Below are 22,678 nucleotides of genomic sequence, written 5' to 3'. Positions count from 1 at the left end.
TCCAGAGACGGGCGCGAGCCGCGGCTAAAAGCGCGGACCCCAGAGACGGGCATGAGACGCTAAGGCTGCTGCTGCCGCCACCAAGAAGCCTGTGTGTGAGCACAGGTTACTATCCACACCCCCCTTCCGGGGAGCCTGTGCAGCCCGCCACTGCCAGGGTCCCGGGATCCAGGGACAACTCCCCCGGGGAGAACGCACGGCGCACCTCAGGCTGGTGCAACGTCACGCCAGCCTCTGCCGCCGCAGGCCCGCCCCCGCACTCCGTGCCCCTCCCTCCCCCCGGGCCTGGGTGAGCCAGAGCCCCCGAATCAGCGGCTCCTTTAACCCCATCCTGTCTGAGCAAAGAACAGACGCCCTCCGGCGACCTACACGCACAGGCGGGGCCAAATCCAAAGCTGAGCCCCTGGGAACTGTCAGAACAAAGAAGAGAAAGGGAAATCTCTCCCAGCAGCCTCAGAAGCAGCGGATTAAAGCTCCACAATCAACTTGATGTACCCTGCATCTGTGGAATACATGAATAGACAACCAATCATCCCAAATTAAGGAGGTGGACTTTGAGAGCAAGATTTATGATTTTTTCCCCTTCTCCTCTTTTTGTGAGTGTGTAAGAGTATGCTTCTGTGAGAGATTATGTCTGTATAGCTTTGCTTCCACCATTTCTCCTAGGGTTCTATCCGTCCGTTTTATTTATTTTTTTCTTTCTTAATAATTATTTTTTTATTTTAATAACTTTATTATATTTTATCTGACTTTATTTTATTTTACTTTATCTTCTTTCTTTTTATCCTTTCTTCCCTCCTTCCTTCCTTCCTCTCTCCCTCCCTCCCTCCCTCCTTTCATTCATTCTTTCTTTCTTTCTTCTTCTACTAATTCTTTCTTTCTACTTTTTCTCCCTTTTATTCTGAGCCGTGTGGATGAAAGTCTCTTGGTGCTGCAGTCAGGAGTCAGTGCTGTGCCTCTGAGGTGGGAGAGCCAACTTCAGGACACTGGTCCACAAGGGACCTCCCAGCTCCACATAATATCAAATGGCGAAAATCTTCCAGAGATCTCCATCTCAACACCAACAACCAGCTTCACTCAACGACCAGCAAGCTACAGTGCTGGACATCCTATGCCAAACAACTAGCAAGACAGGAACACAACCTCACCCATTAGCAGAGAGGCTGCCTAAAATCATAATAAGTCCACAGATACCCCAAAACACACCACCAGACGTGGACCTGCCCACCAGAAAGACAAGATCCAGCCTCATCCACCAGAACACAGGCACTAGTCCCCTCCACCAGGAAGCCTACACAACCCACTGAACTAACCTTAGCCACTGGGGACAGACACCAAAAACAATGGGAACTACGAACCTGCAGCCTGCAAAAAGGAGATCCCAAACACAGTAAGATGAGCAAAATGAGAAGACAGAAAAACACACAGCAGATGAAGGAGCAAGATAAAAACCCACCAGACCTAACAAATGAAGAGGAAATAGGCAGTTTACCCGAAAAAGAATTCAGAATAATGATAGTAAAGATGATCCAAAATCTTGGAAATAGAATGGACAAAATGCAAGAAACATTTAACAAGGACCTAGAAGAACTAAAGATGAAACAAGCAATGATGAACAACACAATAAATGAAATGAAAACTACTCTAGATGGGATCAATAACAGAATAACTGAGGCAGAAGAACGGATAAGTGACCTGGAAGATAAAATAGTGGAAATAACTACTGCATAGCAGAATAAAGAAAAAAGAATGAAAAGAACTGAGGACAGTCTCAGAGACCTCTGGGACAACATTAAACGCACCAACATTCGAATTATAGGGGTTCCAGAATAACAAGAGAAAAAGAAAGGGACTGAGAAAATATTTGAAGAGATTAAAGTTGAAAACTTCCCTAATATGGGAAAGGAAATAGTTAATCAAGTCCAGGAAGCACAGAGACTCCCATACAGGATAAATGCAAGGAGAAATACACCAAGACACATATTAATCAAACTGTCAAAAATTAAATACAAAGAAAACATATTAAAAGCAGTAAGGGAAAAACAACAAATAACACACAAGGGAATCCCCATAAGGTTAACAGCTGATCTTTCAGCAGAAACTCTGCAAGCCAGAAGGGACTGGCAGGACATATTTAAAGTGATGAAGAAGAAAAACCTGCAACCAATATTACACTACCCAGCAAGGATCTCATTCAGATTTGATGGAAAAGTTAAAACCTTTACAGACGAGCAAAAGCTGAGAGAGTTCAGCACCACCAAACCAGCTTTACAGCAACTGCTAAAGGAACTTCTCTAGGCAAGAAACACAAGAGAAGGAAAGACCTACAATAACGAACCCAAAACAATTAAGAAAATGGGAATAGGAACACACATATCGATAATTATCTTAAATGTAAATGGATTAAATGCTCCCACCAAAAGACACAGATTGGCTGAATGGATACAAAAACAAGACCCATATATTTGCTGTCTACAAGAGACCCACTTCAGACCTAGAGACATGTACAGACTGAAAGTAAGGGGATGGAAAAAGATATTTCATGCAAATGGAAACCAAAAGAAGCTGGAGTAGCAATTCTCATATCAGAAAAAATAGACTTTAAAATAAAGACTATTAGAAGAGACAAAGAAGGACACTACATAATGATCAAGGGATCGATCCAAGAGGAAGATATAACAATTGTAAATATTTATGCACCCAACTTAGGTGCACCTCAATACATAAGGCAAATACTAACAGCCATAAAAGGGGAAATTGACAGTAACACATCCATAGTAGGGGACTTTAACACCCCACTTTCACCAATGGACAGATCATCCAAAATGAAAATAAATAAGGAAACACAAGCTTTAAATGATACATTAAACAAGATGGACTTAATTGATATTTATAGGACATTCCATCCAAAAACAGCAGAATACACATTCTTCTCAAGTGCTCATGGAACATTCTCCAGGATAGATCATATCTTGGGTCACAAGTCAAGCCTTGGTTAATTTAAGAAAATTGAAATTGTTTCAAGTATCTTTTCCAACCACAATGTTATAAGACTAGATATCAATTACAGGGAAAAGATCTGTAAAAAATACAAACACATGGAGGCTAAACAATACCCTACTTAATAACGAAGTGATCACTGAAGAAATCAAAGAGTAAATAAAAAAATACCTAGAAACAAATGACAATGGAGACACGACGGCCCAAAATCTATGGGATGCAGCAAAAGCAGTTCTAAGAGGGAAGTTTATAGCAATACAATACTACCTTAAGAAAAAGGAAACATCTCAAATAAACAACCTAACCTTGCACCTAAGGCAATTAGAGAAAGAAGAACAAAAAAAACCCCAAAGTTAGCAGAAGGAAAGAAATCATAAAAATCATATCAGAAATAAATGAAAAAGAAATGAATGAAACGATAGCAAAGATCGATAAAACTAAAAGCTGGTTCTTTTAGAAGATAAACAAAATTCATAAACCATTAGCCAGACTCATCAAGAAAAAAAGGGAGAAGACTCAAATCACCAGAATTAGAAATGAAAAACAAGAAGTAAAAACTGGCACTGCGGAAATACAAAAGATCATGAGAGAGATTACTACGAGCAACTCTATGCCAATAAAATGAACAACCTGGAAGAAAAGGACAAATTCTTAGAAATGCACAACCTGCCAAGACTGAATCAGGAAGAAATAGAAAATATGAACAGACCAATCACAAGCACTGACATTGAAACTGCGATTAAAAATCTTCCAACAAACAAAAGCCCGGGACCAGATGGCTTCACAGGCGAATTCTATCAAACATTTAGAGAAGAGCTAACACCTATCCTTCTCAAACTCTTCCAAAATATAGCAGAGGGAGGAACACTCCCAAACTCCTTCTACGAGGCCACCATCACCCTGATACCAAAACCAGACAAGGATGTCACAAAGAAAGAAAACTACAGGCCAATATCACTGATGAACATAGATGCAAAAATCCTCAACAAAATACTAGCAAACAGAATCCAACAGCACATTAAAAGGATCATAGACCATGATCAAGTGGGGTTTATTCCAGGAATACAAGGATTCTTCAATATACACAAAACAATCAATGTGATAAATCATATTAACAAACAGAAGGAGAAAAACCATATGATCATCTCAATAGATGCAGAGAAAGTTTTTGACAAAATTTAACACCCATTTATGATAAAAACCCTGCAGAAAGTAGGCATAGAGGGAACTTTTCTCAACATAATAAAGGCCATATATGACAAACCCACAGCCAACATTGTCCTCAATGGTGAAAAACTGAAAGCTTTTCCTCTAAAAGCAGGAACAAGATAAGGTTGCCCACTCTCACCACTCTTATTCAGCATAGTTTTGGAAGTTTTAGCCACAGCAATCAGAGAAGAAAAGGAAATAAAAGGAATCCAAATCGGAAAAGAAGAAGTAAAGCTGTCACTGTTTGCAGATGACATGATACTATACATAGAGAATCCTAAAGATGCTACCAGAAAACTACTAGAGCTAATCAATGAATTTGGTAAAGTAGCAGGATACAAAATTAATGCACAGAAATCTCTGGCATTCCTATACACTAATGATGAACAATCTGAAAGTGAAATCAAGAAAACACTCCCATTTACCATTGCAACAAAAAGAATAAAATATGTAGGAATAAACCTACGTAAGGAGACAAAAGAACTGTATGCAGAAAATTATAAGACACTGATGAAGAAATTAAAGATGATACAAATAGATGGAGAGATATACCATGCTGTTGGATTGGAAGAATCAACATTGTGAAAATGACTCTACTACCCAAAGCAATCTACAGATTCAATGAAATCCCTATCAAACTACCACTTGTATTTTTCACAGAACTAGAATAAAAAATTTCACAATTTGTATGGAAACACAAAAGACCCCAAATAGCCAAAGCAATCTTGAGAACGAAAAACGGAGCTAGAGGAATCAGGCTCCCTGACTTCAGACTATACTACAAAGCTACAGTAATCAAGACAGTATGGTACTGACACAAAAACAGAAAGATAGATCAATGGAACAGAATAGAAAGCCCAGAGATAAACCCATGCACATATGGTCACCTTATCTTTGATAAAGGAGGCAGGAATATACAGTGGAGAAAGGACAGCCTCTTCAATAAGTGGTGCTGGGAAAACTGGACAGGTACATATAAAAGTATGAGATTAGATCACTCCCTAACACCATACACAAAAATAAGCTCAAAATAGATTAAAGACCTAAATGTAAGGCCAGAAACTATCAAACTCTTAGAGGAAAACATAGGCAGAACACTCTATGACATAAATCACAGCAAGATCCTTTTTGCCCCACCTCCTAGAGAAATGGAAATAAAAACAAAAATTAACAAGTGGGACCTAATGAAACTTCAAAGATTTTGAACAGCAAAGGAAACCATAAATAAGACCAAAGACAACCCTCAGAATGGGAGAAAATATTTGCAAATGAAGCAACCGACAAAGGATTAATCTCCAAAGTTTATAAGCAGCTCATGCAGCTCAATAACAAAAAAACAAACAACCCAATCCAAAAATGGGCAGAAGACCTAAATAGACATTTCTCCAAAGAAGATATACAGAGTGCCAACAAACACATGAAAGAATGCTCAACTTCATTAATCATTAGAGAAATGCAAATCAGAACTACAATGAGATATCATCTCACACCAATCAGAATGGCCATCATCAAAAAATCTAGAAACAATAAATGTTGGAGAGGATGTGGAGAAAAGGGAACCCTCTTGCACTGTTGGTGGGAATGTAAATTGATACAGCCACTGTGGAGAACAGTGTGGAGGTTCCTTATAAAACTACAAATAGAACTACCATATGACCCAACAATCCCACTACTGGACATATACCCTCAGAAAACCATAATTCAAAAAGAGTCATGTACCAAAATGTTCATTGCAGCTCTATTTACAATAGCCCGGAGATGGAAACAACCTAAGTCTCCATCATAGGATGAATGGATAAAGAAGATGTGGCACATATATACAATGGAATATTACTCAGCCATAAAAATAAACGAAATTGAGCTATTTGTAATGAGGTGGATAGACCTAGAGTCTGTCATACAGAGTGAAGTAAGTCAGAAACAGAAAGACAAATACCGTATGCTAACACATATATATGGAATTTAAGAAAAAAAAAATGTCATGAAGAACGTAGTGGTAAGACAGGAATAAAGACACAGACCTACTAGAGAATGGACTTGAGGATATGGGGAGGGGAAGGGTAAGCTGTGACAAAGTGAGAGAGAGGCATGGACATATATACACTACCAAACGTAAGGTAGATAGCTAGTGGGAAGCAGCCGCATAGCACAGGGAGATCAGCTCGGTGCTTTGTGACCGCCTGGAGGCGTGGGATAGGGAGGGTGGGAGGGAGACGCAAGAGGGAAGAGATATGGGAACATATGTATATGTATAACTGATTCACTTTGTTATAAAGCAGAAACTAACACACCACTGTAAAGCAATTATACTCCAATAAAGATGTAAAAAAAAAATTTTAGTTTTATCATTGTATTTATTTCTAGCAAAGCAAAGTTCTTTATTCTGAAAAACACATTTTGATAAAACTATTAACTCGTAATAGTTAATTATCAACAAAGTAACTAGCAACTTGGGCATATAGATAGCTCTTCTGACGCTGTATTCTACTTCCAGAGTACAGAGTTTGAACTGATTCTATAGAAAATATTTTTTAAAAGGCTACTTAGATCAAAGTCTTAGTTTAATAAAGTGTGAGGAGGTAGGAGAATAAAAGTGGCTTATCAGGACACCTAATTTTGAGATGACTTTTCCTTTGTACATTTTTTTAATCAAGGTGGGTTTTTTTTCTTTTATATATTTCCCTTACATATACTTAAAGGAGAACGTTAAGAGAAATGTCACTGCGTAATTTCCTTTCCATTTTCTCTTCCCTGCTTAGAAAAAGCACCTACAATTGCCGAAAGAATCACCTCTAAATAGAACATAATTTGTTCGTGCCAGGCAGCAAAGAATTAAATAAAAGTTGCATAGGGTTGCTTGCAACAATCTAGGCTTGAAAGATTGCTAAGTGGGTTAGCAGCTTGATCTCCTTATTCATCTTTCCCCAGCTCATTGTACGGATGCTGGCTCCCCTGCTCCAACCCTCCAGCGTAACTTGTAGTCTTTCGCCCACCTCTGCTCCAAACTGCAAAATAAAAGTGGTGTAGTGAGTGGAACCGATAGGAGAGGGAAGACGTCTGAAACTTCTTTGCAAATGGTATGAAAGGGAAAACCTGAATACACCATTTTCAGTTACTTTTTTCTTTCAGTTCCTAGCTTTCTCTAAGTGATGAGAAATTAGAGAAGAAAAGGAAAATGTAAGCTCTTTAAATTCTACTTAATTGTGCAATTGAGTTTCAGGAAAAAAGTTACATTAGTAAGCAGGAATAAGCATGTAAGGAAATCCATGAATGATGGTTGTAGAACAGGACACAGACATAAACATAATCACTTCTAACCCATTACAGAGTAAACAAATCAGAGAAAAATAGTAGAGGGTAAAACTGAGTGAATTCAGCACAATTTTCATTCAATTCTACTTAGTTGCTTTAAACATCAGTATACAAACAGGGCTTTAGGTTTAAAAAAAAAATCAACCATGGAATGCTCTGTAATCTCTTTCATATTAATCAAGTACTTGTTATTTGAGTCCACATAGAATTTTATTTGGTTTGGATAAGTTTCAAACTTTCTGAAAATTTAAGTCAATTTTGATCAACTTAGCATTTCAACCCCTACACCTAATTCTTCCAAGCTTAGAATTATTTGCAAATCCTCTTATAGCAGGATGACTCAAAACATTACATAGGGGGACATCTTTTTAAATTGTAGAAAAAATAGAATAAAAAATGTGGAAGATCACCAGAGGTCTCTTACTGACAGTCACTTACGTTAATGTTCCTAGCTTTACATTTCAAATATTTTTTTTTATTGTGGAAAAATATGCATAACATAAATTTTACATCTTAACTGGTTTTAAGTGTACAGGTCGGGGTACTAATACACTCACATTGTTGTATAACAATTACCACCATCTACCCCATAACTCTTTCCATCTTATAAAACTGAAATATACTCATTAAACAATAGCTCCCCATTCTCCCTGCACCTCCAGCCCCTGCAACCACCACTATATTTTCTGTCTTTATGATTTTGACTACTCTAAGTATTGCATATAAGTAAGGATCATATGGTATGTGTCTTCTTGTGACTGGTTTATTTCACTTAGCATAATTTCCTCAAGGTTCAGCCTGGTTGTAGTGTATGTCAGAATTTCCTGCTTTTCAAGGCAGAATAACATTCCATTGTATGTATATACCACCTTTTGCCTATCCATTCACCCATCTATAAGATACTTGGGAAAGATTTATTTTTGATTATATTACTTTTATTAGATTTTCTGTGATTGTTACCCAATTCAAAGTGTGTAGTTCTTATTACTTTTTTTCCAATAAAAAAGACATTATTCATTGCTAAAGATCTCTAATTCCAAAAACTTTCCATTTCTAAAAATGTTAGGAGTTACTACTTCAAAGAAAAGCTGATTATTCTGATTGCATGGCCTTTTTCCACTCTGAACAGTGTGAAAACCATTTTCATAATATCAGCAACTTTTAGTTAAGTAATGATATATTTTTTACAATGAAAATTTCCATAAGTGAAAAGACTTGTTAAAATCTAAAGTAATCTCAGACAAACAATAAAATCTTGATGGCTGCCCTTAACTTGACAATTTGAACCTAGAGACCTGCTATTTCATAAAATTTTGATCTTTTCACACCATTCACTGGAAGAAAGCGAGTCCTTATTGATAAAAATTTATCTCAGCCACCCCAAATGGGACTCAATATCTACCTTACAGACTTTCTATAAGAATTAGAAATACAGTTCTTTCAATGCATGTCATATATCAGGCCCAAAAGGTCACAGGCCCTTAAAGCATTGCTATAGTTATCAATGAAATTAGTGAAGGAAGTTTCACATGACAACAGAGCGCTACATATTCTCTAAGAGGGGACTCATGTTTTTGGTGGTCGCTCATTTGCAGCAAGCCTATATATTCTGCATCAATTTTGAATCAGCATAGGTCTGAGATATCTTAATCATAATAGGCTTTGCTAATCATTTTACTAGCATAGAAATCCTACACCAGATCAGTGCTACTTAAACCTGTCACTAGAATCAATTAGAGAACTTTGATGATAGGTAGCCTCCCATCCTTAAACCAAACTTACCCAGTGAGAATCTCTGGGAGTAGATTCTGACAAATGTCCAAGTTTGGAAACCATTAATCTACTTATCATTGGACATAAAAACCCTTGCCTTTTGTAATGCTAGACCATGATACACAACACCTCTGCTATTTCCTTCCAACAAGCTATGGTCATGAAGACTTATTTGAAGGTAGAAATTTGAACATTTTAAGAGCTAGAGCAGTATGCTTGTGGGGTACAGAGGAATCAATCTTTGAGGCAGAAACTCAGTTTACTTTGAGAGGGTAAAAGAGGCTTACTCTGTAAGCAAGGCTTTTAGTGAAAGGCTAAACAGATAGGTAACTTCTATCTGTTATTCTTGAGGAAATCTTGAGTGTAAGAAGTTAACATGAATGCAGAAGCTAAGTATACTGTTTAATAATTTAAATGAAAAATGTTAGCAGAATATGACCCTGAAGATATTTTCCTCTATAAATTTTGAGTTAAACAGGCTTGTCTCTAAAGAGGTTATTCTTTCCTGAGTTGTGTGTATGTGTGCATGTGTGTGTGTGTGTGTGTGTGTGTGTGTGTGTGTTTATTCACCATTTGCCCCAGAGGAGACTAGGGTCCATGATCAGTTCATACCATGTATGATGTGTATGCTTAATTTTCCTTTTGCATCCTTACAGGGAGAAATGATAAGCACTGTACTGGGCTTAGCCCAGCATTACCTACACAGGGCTACTGATGTTCACACATGGTAGCAGTGTACTTAGCTGACTAGCTGACTGTCAGATTTTCTATAATTGTGAGAGCTGGTTCTTAAAGGCAGCCATTACTAAATATTAAAATATATAAACCCACAATTTAAATTTTATTTTAAAAAGGCAATATATACTTAAAATTCATTATTTCCTGATTAGTTCACATCTATTGACTCTCTATGCTGGAAACACTACCTAAATGTATGCTAAGTGGGCATCTCTTCCAAAATCCACATTGGTTGCTAAAAAAAGGATAACATTAGGAATGTTTACACCATGAAAATCAGCAAACTTTACAAATTGGCGTGTTTTCTTCTTTATTTTGTGAAGAGAGGTTATTAAACATTTACCGGCACACTACTGACATGATATAATTTTAGACTGAAGAAATGATGCTTGGGGACATGTACTACTAAAACCTTTCTAAGGAAGCCACATTATATTCAATGCCTGGAGTGGGCATTTTCTTATGCAATGAATTGATGTTTCTACTAATTCAGAAACAGAAAATGAAATGAGCCTTCATCTGGAGAAGGGGCAAAAAGCCTAGCAGACAATAAAAGAGTCGGTTCTTAAGGTTTACAAATGGTCAGAGGGTCCCAATAGTTAGGGATATCCTCACCTACAACACAAGAGCAGGAGCACAAAAATCAAGTTTGGGCCTCTCTGTCCCTCAATAAACATTATTATTATTAGCAAAATCTTGTTAATAACTAATGTCATTTATGCTTTGAGGAAATTGGGGGTATAGTGGGTCTTCACAGCAGTTGAGGGACACAGTACAGCTGTGAGGTTTACTGTAGTCATTTGTGGCAGAAGCTGGGGTTGGCAGTAAGAGAACACAGCCAGAGTGGAGAGACTATGGAACTTATTCCAGATTTTAGGTGGTTTATATGTAAAAGGAAAGTGAAAACTAATTTATAATCATAAACTATTGAGGCCAATGTGTGTATATGTAAGTGTATGTGTGTGTATACACACATTTATACAATATGTTTACTTTATAAGTATATATTATATGTAAATGCATATATATATATGATTTGCAATAAAATAAAGTACCCCATGATATGCATGATAAATATGAGAACTGAGCTGAGCTAGGAAAGGTCTATTGTGGGAGAATTCTTCCATTCTGCCACCTGGGGTTGAGGTAAGGTACCCCTGAGGAATATTCTATCACTTTCTAGAAAGCAAAGATCATACTTCTTTAATTTTATGTACATATACTATTTGATGAAAAAGTTAATTGAAAGAAAACTATTGCATTTGATGAAAATAAAGATTTGTCATAAAAAATTTATTCAAAAAGTGATACAATGCACTCTTATTCCAGGAAACTAAAGAATAAGAAAACCAAGCTAGCAGATACATTGTGCTTGTATCTTGTAACATTCTTACGTAACAGTTTATCCTGGAGTGAATTTCAGTCAACCTGGAAAACCTCTTCTTATAAATATAATGATAAAGGCCCTCTCAGGTAAGGGTAAGATTCAAGTCCCTACTCTCTCACCAACAGATAAAAAATATGGCAGAACTGCCACTTGCTCTTATTTTCTTAAAATATATTCCTAGATTCTATTCTGTTTGCTAATATTTTGTTTAGAAAAATTGCATCTGAATTCAATAAGTGATTTTTAGTTCTTTTGTTTTGTCAGATGAGATTCATGAAGAATTTATTTTATACATCTTTTCAAAGAACTATCTTTTGGGTTCATGCAGATTCATTTAGGCTTTCTAATGCGTTTTCACATTTTTCTATTTCCCTAATTAAAACTTTTATCTTAAAACTTTTAAAAACAATATGCATAATTTGATTCTATATATGCATTTATGTAAAAGTGGATATGTGTGTATATAATACACAGAAACTGAAGCTGTATTGAAATGCACTGTGGGCAAATTTTGTTTTTTATTCTACTACAAAATTCTAAACTTTGAAGAGTGCATATATTTTACGTAACTATTTTAACACTGAAGGAGTAACAACAGGTGATAAACTAAGAAAATCAAGTTTAACTGTATTTTGACATCCGATTATTTTCTAGTTCAACAAAATTATCTAGATAGAACACAACATGCAGTATTAGTTAGGAGCAGACAATTATTAAGATATGTAAGAGTCATTAAAAGAAAAATATAGTTTTAAGTTTTACTAATTTTTTTTTTTTTTTTTTTTTTTTTGCGGTACGTGGGCCTCTCACTGTTGTGGCCTCTCCCGTTGCGGAGCACAGGCTCCGGACGCGCAGGCTCAGCGGCCATGGCTCACGGGCCCAGCCGCTCCGCGGCATGTGGGATCTTCCCGGACCGGGACACGAACCTGTGTCCCCTGCATCGGCAGGCGGACTCTCAACCACTGCGCCACCAGGGAAGCCTTACTAATGGTTTTAATGCAGGTGGAACATCTGGTTTAAACAAACGATTAGTCTTCAGATTATGTTTGTGAACTTAATGCTCTTTTATGAATCTTCCAATTCCCCCACACTCCCACTGTGTCATTAGCTGGTATTTGGTTTTAGAAAGCAATTGAGAATGAGAGGTGCATCTGGTGTAAGCTAAAAAAAAAAAAAGACTAGGACCTGCAGCATCTGAGTTGTAGCTTTCAGTGTCTCAGTGAGATCAAGCTATGAAATATGATCTTCTGGATGCTAAAACACACATGAAACAGAAACATAATAGAATATCAACTAATTAATATATAATGAAAATGTAACTGTCACATATAAAAATAATTCTGTCCACATATGGTCAAGTCATATGAAAAAAACAAATCTTAATCAGAAGACACTTTATTCCTTTACTATAAGAAATCACTCAAATTTTGACTCATATTAACTCATTTCTTCCTCATAATAATCCATAATAACCCTAGGAAGTTGATAATATAAGCTCTTAGCCAAGAACCTATGTGTGATCTTTCAAGCCTGACCATAGGTAGCTACGAAGGCTTTACCTGGCAGCCCTCACAGAGGAAAGCAGCCCTCCTTACAGCAGAGGTGGTGCACAGTCAATGTGCTGAGGTCTCTGAAGGGAGCTGCTTTCAAGGAGGACTCAGGGCTCCCTGACAAGCCATGCTTTTAAGCATGTTGACATTCCTAGCCCAGGTGCTTCCAGTAGGAGGCCTCTTTTTCAAGTGCCTGCCTTGGGTGCCTTTGCTGAAATGTCCTTAGAGGGGTGGGGGGAACCCACTCTGGCTCATTACTCAGTACTTTCCCACTCTCAGCCCTTTCCCCTCTCCCTCCCTCCCCTCTCCCTTCTGGCCCCCAGATCCATAAAACTTCAGGCAGGAGCCTTTGCTTGGGGGCTCCCTCAGCAGTGAGACAATTTCCTGTGTTTGTGTTGATCAGTCTGATCCATCTGACTCTCTCCTGGATCTGTTCCATGGTGAAAAATGGCACGGTGGAGGACTTGGTGCTTTTTCCACTGCAGCTTCTTGCTTATACTATTGCCTTAAGTGATTAAAAGCTTGAGTGTTACCTTCTTATTGGTTCTTTGTCTTAACTGACCACCATGAAATCTAGCGGCTCAGCTCAGCTTTTTTTTTTTTTTTTTAACATCTTTATTGGAGTATAATTGCTTTACAATGGTATGTTAGTTTCAGCTTCACAACAAAATGAATCAGTTATATATATACATCCCATATCTCTTCCCGCTTGCGTCTCCCTCCCTCCCACCCTCCCTATCCCACCCCTCCAGGCGGTCACAAAGCACCGAGCTGATCTCCCTGTGCTATGCGGCTGCTTCCCACTAGCTAACTACCTTACTTTTGGTAGTGTATATATGTCCATGCCTCTTTATCGCTTTGTCACCGTTTACCCTTCCCCCTCCCCATAGCCTCAAGTCCATTCTCTAGTAAGTCTGTGTCTTTATTCCTGTTTCACCCCTAGGTTTTTCATGACATTTTTTTTTAAATTCCATATATATGTGTTAGCATACGGTATTTGTCTCTCTCTTTCTGACTTACTTCACTCTGTATGACAGACTCTAGGTCTATCCACCTCATTACAAATAGCTCAATTTCGTCTCTTTTTATGGCTGAGTAATATTCCATTGTATATATGTGCCACATCTTCTTTATCCATTCATCCGATGATGGACACTTAGGTTGTTTCCATCTCTGGGCTATTGTAAATAGAGCTGCAATGAACATTTTGGTACATGACTCTTTTTGAATTATGGTTTTCTCAGGGTATATGCCCAGTAGTGGGATTGCTGGGTCATATGGTAGTTCTATTTGTAGCTTTTTAAGGAACCTCCATACTGTTCTCCACAGTGGCTGTATCAATTTACATTCCCACCAACAGTGTAAGAGGGTTCCCTTTTCTCCACACCCTCTCCAGCATTTATTGTTTCTAGATTTTTTGATGATGGCCATTCTGACTGGTGTGAGATGATATCTCATTGTAGTTTTGATTTGCATTTCTCTCATGATTAGTGATGTTGAGCATTCTTTCATGTGTTTGTTGGCACTCTGTATATCTTCTTTGGAGAAATGTCTATTTAGGTCTTCTGCCCATTTTTGGATTGGGTTGTTTGTTTTTTTGTTATTAAGCTGCATGAGCTGCTTATAAATTTTGGAGATTAATCCTTTGTCCGTTGCTTCATTTGCAAATATTTTCTCCCATTCTGAGGGTTGTCTTTTGGTCTTCTTTATGGTTTCCTTTGCTGTGCAAAAGCTTTTAAGTTTCATTAGGTCCCATTTGTTTACTTTTGTTTTTATTTCCATTTCTCTAGGAGGTGGGTCAAAAAGGACCTTGCTGTGATTTATGTCATAGAGTGTTCTGCCTATGTTTTCCTCTAAGAGTTTGATAGTTTCTGGCCTTACATTTAGGTCTTTAATCCATTTTGAGCTTATTTTTGTGTATGGTGTTAGGGAGTGATCTAATCTCATACTTTTACATGTAGCTGTCCAGTTTTCCCAGCACCACTTATTGAATAGGCTGTCCTTTCTCCACTGTACATTTCTGCCTCCTTTGTCAAAGATAAGGTGACCATATGTGCGTGGGTTTATCTCTGGGCTTTCTATCCTGTTCCATTGATCTATCTTTCTGTTTTTGTGCCAGTACCATACCGTCTTGATAACTGTAGCTTTGTAGTATAGTCTGAAGTCTGGGAGCCTGATTCCTCCAGTTCCTTCTTTCGTTCTCAAGATTGCTTTGGCTATTCGGGGTCTTTTGTGTTTCCATACAAATTGCAAAATTTTTTGTTCTAGTTCTGTGAAAAATGCCAGTGGTAGTTTGATAGGGATTGCATTGAATCTATAGATTGCTTTCGGTAGTAGAGTCATTTTCACAATGTTGATTCTTCCAATCCAAGAACATGGTATATCTCTCCATCTATTTGTATCATCTTTAATTTCTTTCATCAGTGTCTTATAATTTTCTGCATACAGATCTTTTGTCTCCTTAGGTAGGTTTATTCCTAGATATTTTATTCTTTTTGTTGCAATGGTAAATGGGAGTGTTTTCTTGATTTCACTTTCAGATTTTTCATCATTAGTATATAGGAATGCCAGAGATTTCTGTGCATTAATTTTGTATCCTGCCACTTTACCAAATTCATTGATTAGCTCTAGTAGTTTTCTGGTAGCATCTTTAGGGTTCTCTATGTATAGGATCATGTCATCTGCAAACAGTGACAGCTTTACTTCTTCTTTTCCGATTTGGATTCCTTTTATTTCCTTTTCTTCTCTGATTGCTGTGGCTAAAACTTCCAAAACTATGTTGAATAAGAGTGGTGAGAGTGGGCAACCTTGTCTTGTTCCTGATATTAGTGGAAATGCTTTCAGTTTTTCACCATTGAGGATGATGTTTGCTGTGGGCTTGTCATATATGGCCTTTATTATGTTGAGGAAAGTTCCCTCTATGCCTACTTTCTGCAGGGTTTTTATCATAAATGGGTGTTGAATTTTGTCAAAAGCTTTCTCTGCATCTATTGAGATGATCATATGGTTTTTCTTCTTCAGTTTGTTAATATGGTTTATCACATTGATAGATTTGCGTATATTGAAGAATCCTTGCATTCCTGGAATAAACCCCACTTGATCATGGTGTATGATCCTTTTAATTCAGCTCAGCTCTTGACTCTCTCCTTTTATAGTCGTGGAAATGGAGGTGCTGAGAGTATAAGTGACTTGCCCAAGGTCACATAACTAGTAAGAGGCAATGTTAGATTTCAAACAAGGCTGTTAGCCTCCTAAATCCATTCTCTTAACTATACATCTTCTTCTTGTTATATATCATTGTCTATTTTTCCATGTTCAGGTTCTGATATACTTCCATTTGCTTAATTATTAGAGGGCAAGTAATTTCCATCATTTTGATATTCTCATGTTGATGAGCGTTATTATAGAGCTCCAGGTAAGTGAAACATAACTCACTATATGATTTTTTTTCACTCTGAAGGGCAGCTTGTTGCACAGGCCCTATTGACAGCTATTCAAGGATGTTAGAATGTTAGAGAAGTCTTGCTAGGGATCTGTACAAGAAAAAAGACACTCGTCTCTACTTTATCCTGCTAAAGTTTAGACTGAAGTATCTCAAATATTTTGAAAAATACAAGTTGGTTAAAATTATTCCAAAATAACATGTTTTGAAAGAAGTAGTATCATTTAAAAATTGTTTTTCCACACACTTCAAACCTTTTCCTCATTGTTTCAATTATAGCCAAAAAGTATGTCAATAAAAAGCCAGGTTGCTCTTGAAAACATTGCACTTTTCTGCTTTAAGAATTAGTACTCAGTCCATTCTCTACATCTGTGTCCTTATTCCTGCCCCACCCCTAGGTTCATCAGAATTTTTTTTTTTTTTTTTTTTAGATTCAGGGAGATCAGCTCGGTGCTTTGTGACCACCTAGAGGGGTGGGGTGGGGATATGGGGATATATGTATACATATACCTGATTCACTTTGTTATACAGCAGAATCTAACACAACATTGTAAAGCAATTATACTCCAATAAAGATGTGAAAAAAAAAAAAAGAATTAGTATTGTACCAAAACCCAAAAGCATACGTTAAGAAATACTTTGCAAAATATCACTTAAGAATGAATTATCCTTAAATACTTTGTCAAAATTATGTGATTTGAACATATTTACAATTATTAAACAAATCAGTGTCTCCAAACACTAAAGGAAAAGTAGACACGTATTTTATCTTATAATTATTATAAATATAATAAAATATAAATAGAACATAAATATAATTAATAGAAATAGTGTAGCATAATTATATAAGTATAAATTAAATTAAGCATATACATGTGTATTGCCATCTTTACCTGAAATAGACTTGAAATGGATAAAATACCTGTCTGTGGATTATAATTTATTCTTCACATCCATTCTCTTAAATATAAGTGACGGATGGAATAAAATATAGCTTGAATTCATCTGATTTTCCTATTTATGACCTGATCTATTTCATTTATTTATCTATTTATTCAGTATATATCTGTTATCCATCTATCATGTGCTAGAACAGAGGACAGGATGATGAATTGGACCTTGTCCACAAGGACTTTTCATTTTAGAGTGAGACAATGCTAGAGTTCAGCACTGGTTATTATAGGGTTACACAGGAAAAGTTACCTAATCTCGCTTATAGAAGAGAACACTTCTTAGAAGAAATAACAACTGATGAGTATCTTAAAGTATGAATAAAATTTGCCCAGCAAACAAAAGAGGAAGGGCAGTGAAGACAAAGAAATTTTAAGAACTCATTCTATAGAGGGGGAAAATAAGTAGGGATCTGCTGAAAACTCCAAGTTGTTGGTTTTGACCCTACATTAGTCAGTTGCAGTGACAGTGTTTTTAGACAAGGTCTTGGTTAGATTTCCATTAAATACAGCTCTTGCTGGCATTTTGTCAGATGGAGTTGTCAGGACTGGAGGCAAGGAGAGTAGTTAAACACAGGGGCTCTTAACCAAGGGTTCTTGGGCCCCTAAAGGGGCTGTGGATAGAATTTATGAGGTTCTTGAACTTGATGGGGGAAATGTAACATTAGTTTTGAGTCTCACATTTAAGTCTTTTAAACCATGTTGAGTTAATTTTATATATAGCATAAGATAAAACTCTAACTTCATTTTTGTGTCTGTGGCTATCCAGTTTTCCCAACACCATTTGTTAAAGTGACTTCCCTTTTTACAATCATATTTATGCCAATTACTATTTCAAACTGTATTACATATTAATCCCACTGTTAGAATACTTTATGTAATATAATAATAAAGAAGTGTATTACTATATCACATAAAGTATGCTGATAGGTGTATTTCAATTTAATTTATTTTGTTGTAATCCTTTATAATTTATTTTATAAATTTATTGATTTTATACATATTAATTGATGATATAAAATATTCATTTGAGCCTATTTATTTATTTTAAATATTATGAGAAGGGGGCTATGGGTTCACCAGACTGCTACAAGGGTCATGTCCTCAAAAAATATTAAGAATTCAGAGACTGTTCCAGGAATTCAGGCAACAGACAAAGTCTTGAACTAGAGCAATGGTATTAAAAAATATGTACAATGAAGAAATAGGCAAATTCAGCATGATTTAGCAATTAAATAAATGTCAAGAACCAAAGATAAGGTGAACTCAGTGATGCCTACCAACGTCTTAACTTGGGTGATTTGATTGGTTGGTGGTGGGTAGTTCTGGTACTTAGTGGGGAAGCTGAATTTTAAACCATGAGAACAGCCAGTAATCACCCATGGGGAGAAGGCAAGTGAAGAAACTGATTCAGGATAAAGCCATGGAAAACCAATATTCAAGGCCATCCAATTTATTATTATCAGATATGGTATCATGCACTGTATATAATGTGTCAGCAAATAAAACTCATATGTAAAGAATAAAACTTCAACAAGCAATTGGTGGTTAATCTGTAAAGAATCATTTGTTATGATTCTACTCTGCATTTATAGTTTTTGTACCTGCAATTATTTGCATGCAAAAAAAATACAGCTACTGGTGCCTAATTATAGCCACAAACATCCAAATTTGCCCTCAAAAGAATAACACAAAGAGGTACCATCTGTGAAAGTGCAGTAAATCCCTCACACCTTTCCTGCTCCACATCCCGTACGGCTGGTGGACACATTCCCTTTGGCTTCTACCTTGGGCTTTATTCTTGCCTGATCTCATTCATGCATTATAGGCTAATAACTAATAATCTGAAAGTCAGTAGGCCTTTCCTCTTATCCAAACATTATGATTTTCCCCCCTCATATAAAGTGTACTACGGTATGGGCAGACTGAAAAATGGAAGCCATGTCTGAAGCACATCATTTGCTTTGTTAGTGTGGACAGATTCAATTTTTCATTCACGTGTAATTTTACAAGGTATGCAACTTGAACACTGTTGAACAAAGGTGATATCTCATACAAATTTCTCCTTAAAGGTGACAAGCAAATTATGTTACTTTACTTTTTTTTTTTTTTTTTTTTGCGGTACGCGGGCCTCTCACTGTTGCGGCCTCTCCCGTTGCGGAGCACTAGCTCCGGACGCGCAGGCTCAGCGGCCATGGCTCACGGGCCCAGCCGCTCCGCGGCATGTGGGATCTTCCCGGACCGGGGCACGAACCCGGTCCCCTGCATCGGCAGGCGGACTCTCAACCACTGCGCCACCAGGGAAGCCCTGTTACTTTACTTTTTAAAGAAAGTTTTAGCCACTTATTAGAAACACAGCTGTCAGTTTTGTCAAGTATATTCATATTTCTCTGTTATTAGGACCATCAAGAAGTTTAATAATTGTCCCTTGGAATTTGATTTCCTACAAAAGTGCTATAACACAATCAGTACTATTGCAAATAATCATTGAACTGTATGAAGATAGTTATGATTTCAGATGGGAAACATATAATAATAGATGAGAAATATAAAACCCAGGGTAATTCTTGATAAAGATTCTGTTCTCATACATATGTCAGTAATAATAAATGTGGGGACAACATAGCCTGCTGTATAAAAGTGAAACAGATTCCCAGCAGAATAATTTCCAAAGGCTTTAATGAGGGTTCAAATATTACTTGCTTATCATTTAATCATATTAAACAGTTTGAATCTAATAAATCCTCTGTTGTAGAAATACTATACACTTTAAGAATGGGAAATTGGCTAGTTTATTAGGCTAATGACTAAAACCAGAATGTAATATATATTTCTTCTATATGAAATATATATTTCTCCATTCTATTTATAGTGTTTAGAATTGTCATAAGGTACTACCATGAAGGTTTTAGGGGTAAATGAAGGCTTAGGAATTCTAAAATTTTCACTGGTTTTTATTTCTTATCTAAAAAATTCAGTGAATAGGAAAGTACATTTTTGTTCTACTACCTTTTTCTCAGTGGTATATGAGTCACAAAGAGTTGAAGTAGCAGTTACACACCAGCCTTAAGTTTATGGACAATGGGCCACATGCTTAGACATTAGAAATATGGTAAAATAATTTAGATTTAGGAAAAGGGATCAGGTTAAGACAATGAGAATTTGTAAAGGGGGAGTATCATTCTAAAAAGAGAGTTAATTAGAAGCAAAAAGAATGTCCTGTCATACATAAATAAACATTTCAATGGATGCAGTCAAAATTCAAAATACTATTAATGACATGATAAACATAAGCCATTCTTGTGAAAACAAGAGGTAGAAGAATCTTTTGAGACATTAAAAAGGATAATGCTACTCACATCCTGAGCTACCATTTGTTGACACCAGAGTCAGGTTGGAAGGCCATGGATTCCGAACAATATCTTGCCAATGAATTGTGTCTGTATAACAAAGAAACTTGTTCTGGTCTACATAGACTCCACCATTTAGGATTTCTGTATTAAAACAAACAAACAAACATAGATTTGTTGTCAAACTTTTTGATGATAAAAGGTAGTCAATAAAAATGATTTACTGTTAAGCTATTTTCAGTGTTAAATTACAGTTACTTTGTTAATAGCCAAGATATCTTTAAAAATATCTTTTTCCTGAGCCATATAGTTTGCAGAAATTTGAAAACATTGAACAATACAAAGAAAAACAACCACTCATAATTGAAGCACTCAGAGAGAAACACTCTTCACTTTTTGGTACAGATGCTATCAGTCTTTTTTTATTTCCTCTGAAATTGGAATAATATTGCATATAATATTCATAACCTGCTAGTTTTGTTAATACTAACTGGTGAGTATTCAATGGTAATTAAATATTATTCTATGTTATTTCCAAGGAGCATATAATATGTCAGGGTATAACTTAAACAGTACTTACTTAACCAATCCCTTCTTATTGGCAATTTAACTTGTTTATCTCTGATTAGTTCTTTAAAATTCTTTCTATAAAAAACATTCACAGATTGTGAATATTTTTAAGACAGATTGTTAATATTTTTAAGACTTTTGCTACAAATTGTCAAATTTCCCTTAAAAATATTGTTTCAGTCAATGTGACATTGACAGGAATCAGTTAGGTAAGTAAGTAGTGCAAAGTGGAAGCCAAAATTAATGCTTCAATCACAAAAGTGTTCTTTGTTCATCTCAAAGGTAGTCAACAGAATTGCCAATTATTCGTTAAGAACAACACACAGCAAGATATCATAAAAACTCTGGTTCATTGGAATAAGGGCAAGATTGTGGGATTATGTGCATCAGAGCCAAGTTTTACTTGATTCTCTATTTCACTACTCTAGCCTTAATCAACTAACTTGTCCTCTCTGAACAATGGCTGATCATATACATAGATTCTCATTCAGATAGCTTTAGGTTATCCAGAAAAAATGTAGATATTCCCTCTGAAAATACTATCCTTATCATTTTAAGAAATTGGCGAGAAATACACATAGCATCTTCCTACCCAATATCTACCACATTTTTTCTTCTTGTCCAATACAAGAACAAGGTAAGAGAAATCATATATCAGTCCATAAAGCATCCAGATACAAATAACAAAAGTCCAATTAACAGTAATTTATATAGATAAGGGATGATTTTTCTCACATAATATGAAACCTATCGGAGGCAGTGTGGATATTAGTTTAACTGTTCTGCAGTACCCACAACCTGCTATGTATGTTGGCTTTATTCATTCAAGGCATAAGATGGCTGCTGCATCTAAAGGTGTTTGTTTGAATTCAAGGCAAGGTAAAGACAGAAGAGCAAGCAGGAGACTTCCTCCTGGTGAAGCTTCAACTTTCCATTTGGAAAGACATGCTTTCCCCAAGGATTATGTCTGCATTACAATGGCCAGAACAATATCCCATGGCCATTCCTACTGCAGGAGAGGCTGAGTGAGCAAGTATGTAGGTGAACATATTGTTATTCAAACAAAAGCCAAATGTGCAGGGGTGTTAGTGAGGAAGAAGAGGTCCGTGATATTGGGAAGGCAACTAACTCCATCTCTTGTGCTGGCCTTAAGAAAATCACCTCTCCTGTGCAGTATCCCAAGCTAAACCTTTAAGAGTCCCCTTAAACCAAAAAGGGGCATAAAAGAATGAATGGGGGCTTCCCTGGTGGCGCAGTGGTTGAGAGTCTGCCTGCCGATGCAGGGGACACGGGTTCGTGCCCTGGTCCGGGAAGATCCCACATGCCGCGGAGCGGCTGGGCCCGTGAGCCATGGCCGCTGGGCCTGCACGTCCAGAGCCTGTGCTCCGCAACAGGAG

General features: G+C 36.8%; 1 protein-coding gene across 1 annotated transcript in view; it reads right to left on the bottom strand.

The window, feature by feature from the left end:
* The window catches only part of ERBB4 (erb-b2 receptor tyrosine kinase 4), a 1,131,344-nt gene that overhangs the window by 354,243 nt on the left and 754,423 nt on the right, over positions 1 to 22,678 (bottom strand). Inside the window, exon 4 of the mRNA XM_060152176.1 lies at positions 20,721 to 20,855. Coding sequence (XP_060008159.1) covers positions 20,721 to 20,855 — 135 coding nt within the window. The remainder of the gene's footprint in view (positions 1 to 20,720; positions 20,856 to 22,678) is intronic.

The sequence above is a fragment of the Lagenorhynchus albirostris genome, chromosome 6 (genome assembly GCF_949774975.1).
Source record: "Lagenorhynchus albirostris chromosome 6, mLagAlb1.1, whole genome shotgun sequence".
Lineage (NCBI taxonomy): Eukaryota > Metazoa > Chordata > Mammalia > Artiodactyla > Delphinidae > Lagenorhynchus > Lagenorhynchus albirostris.
The sequence above is the reverse complement of the archived record's forward strand: the minus strand, read 5'-3'. Positions and strand labels throughout refer to the sequence as shown.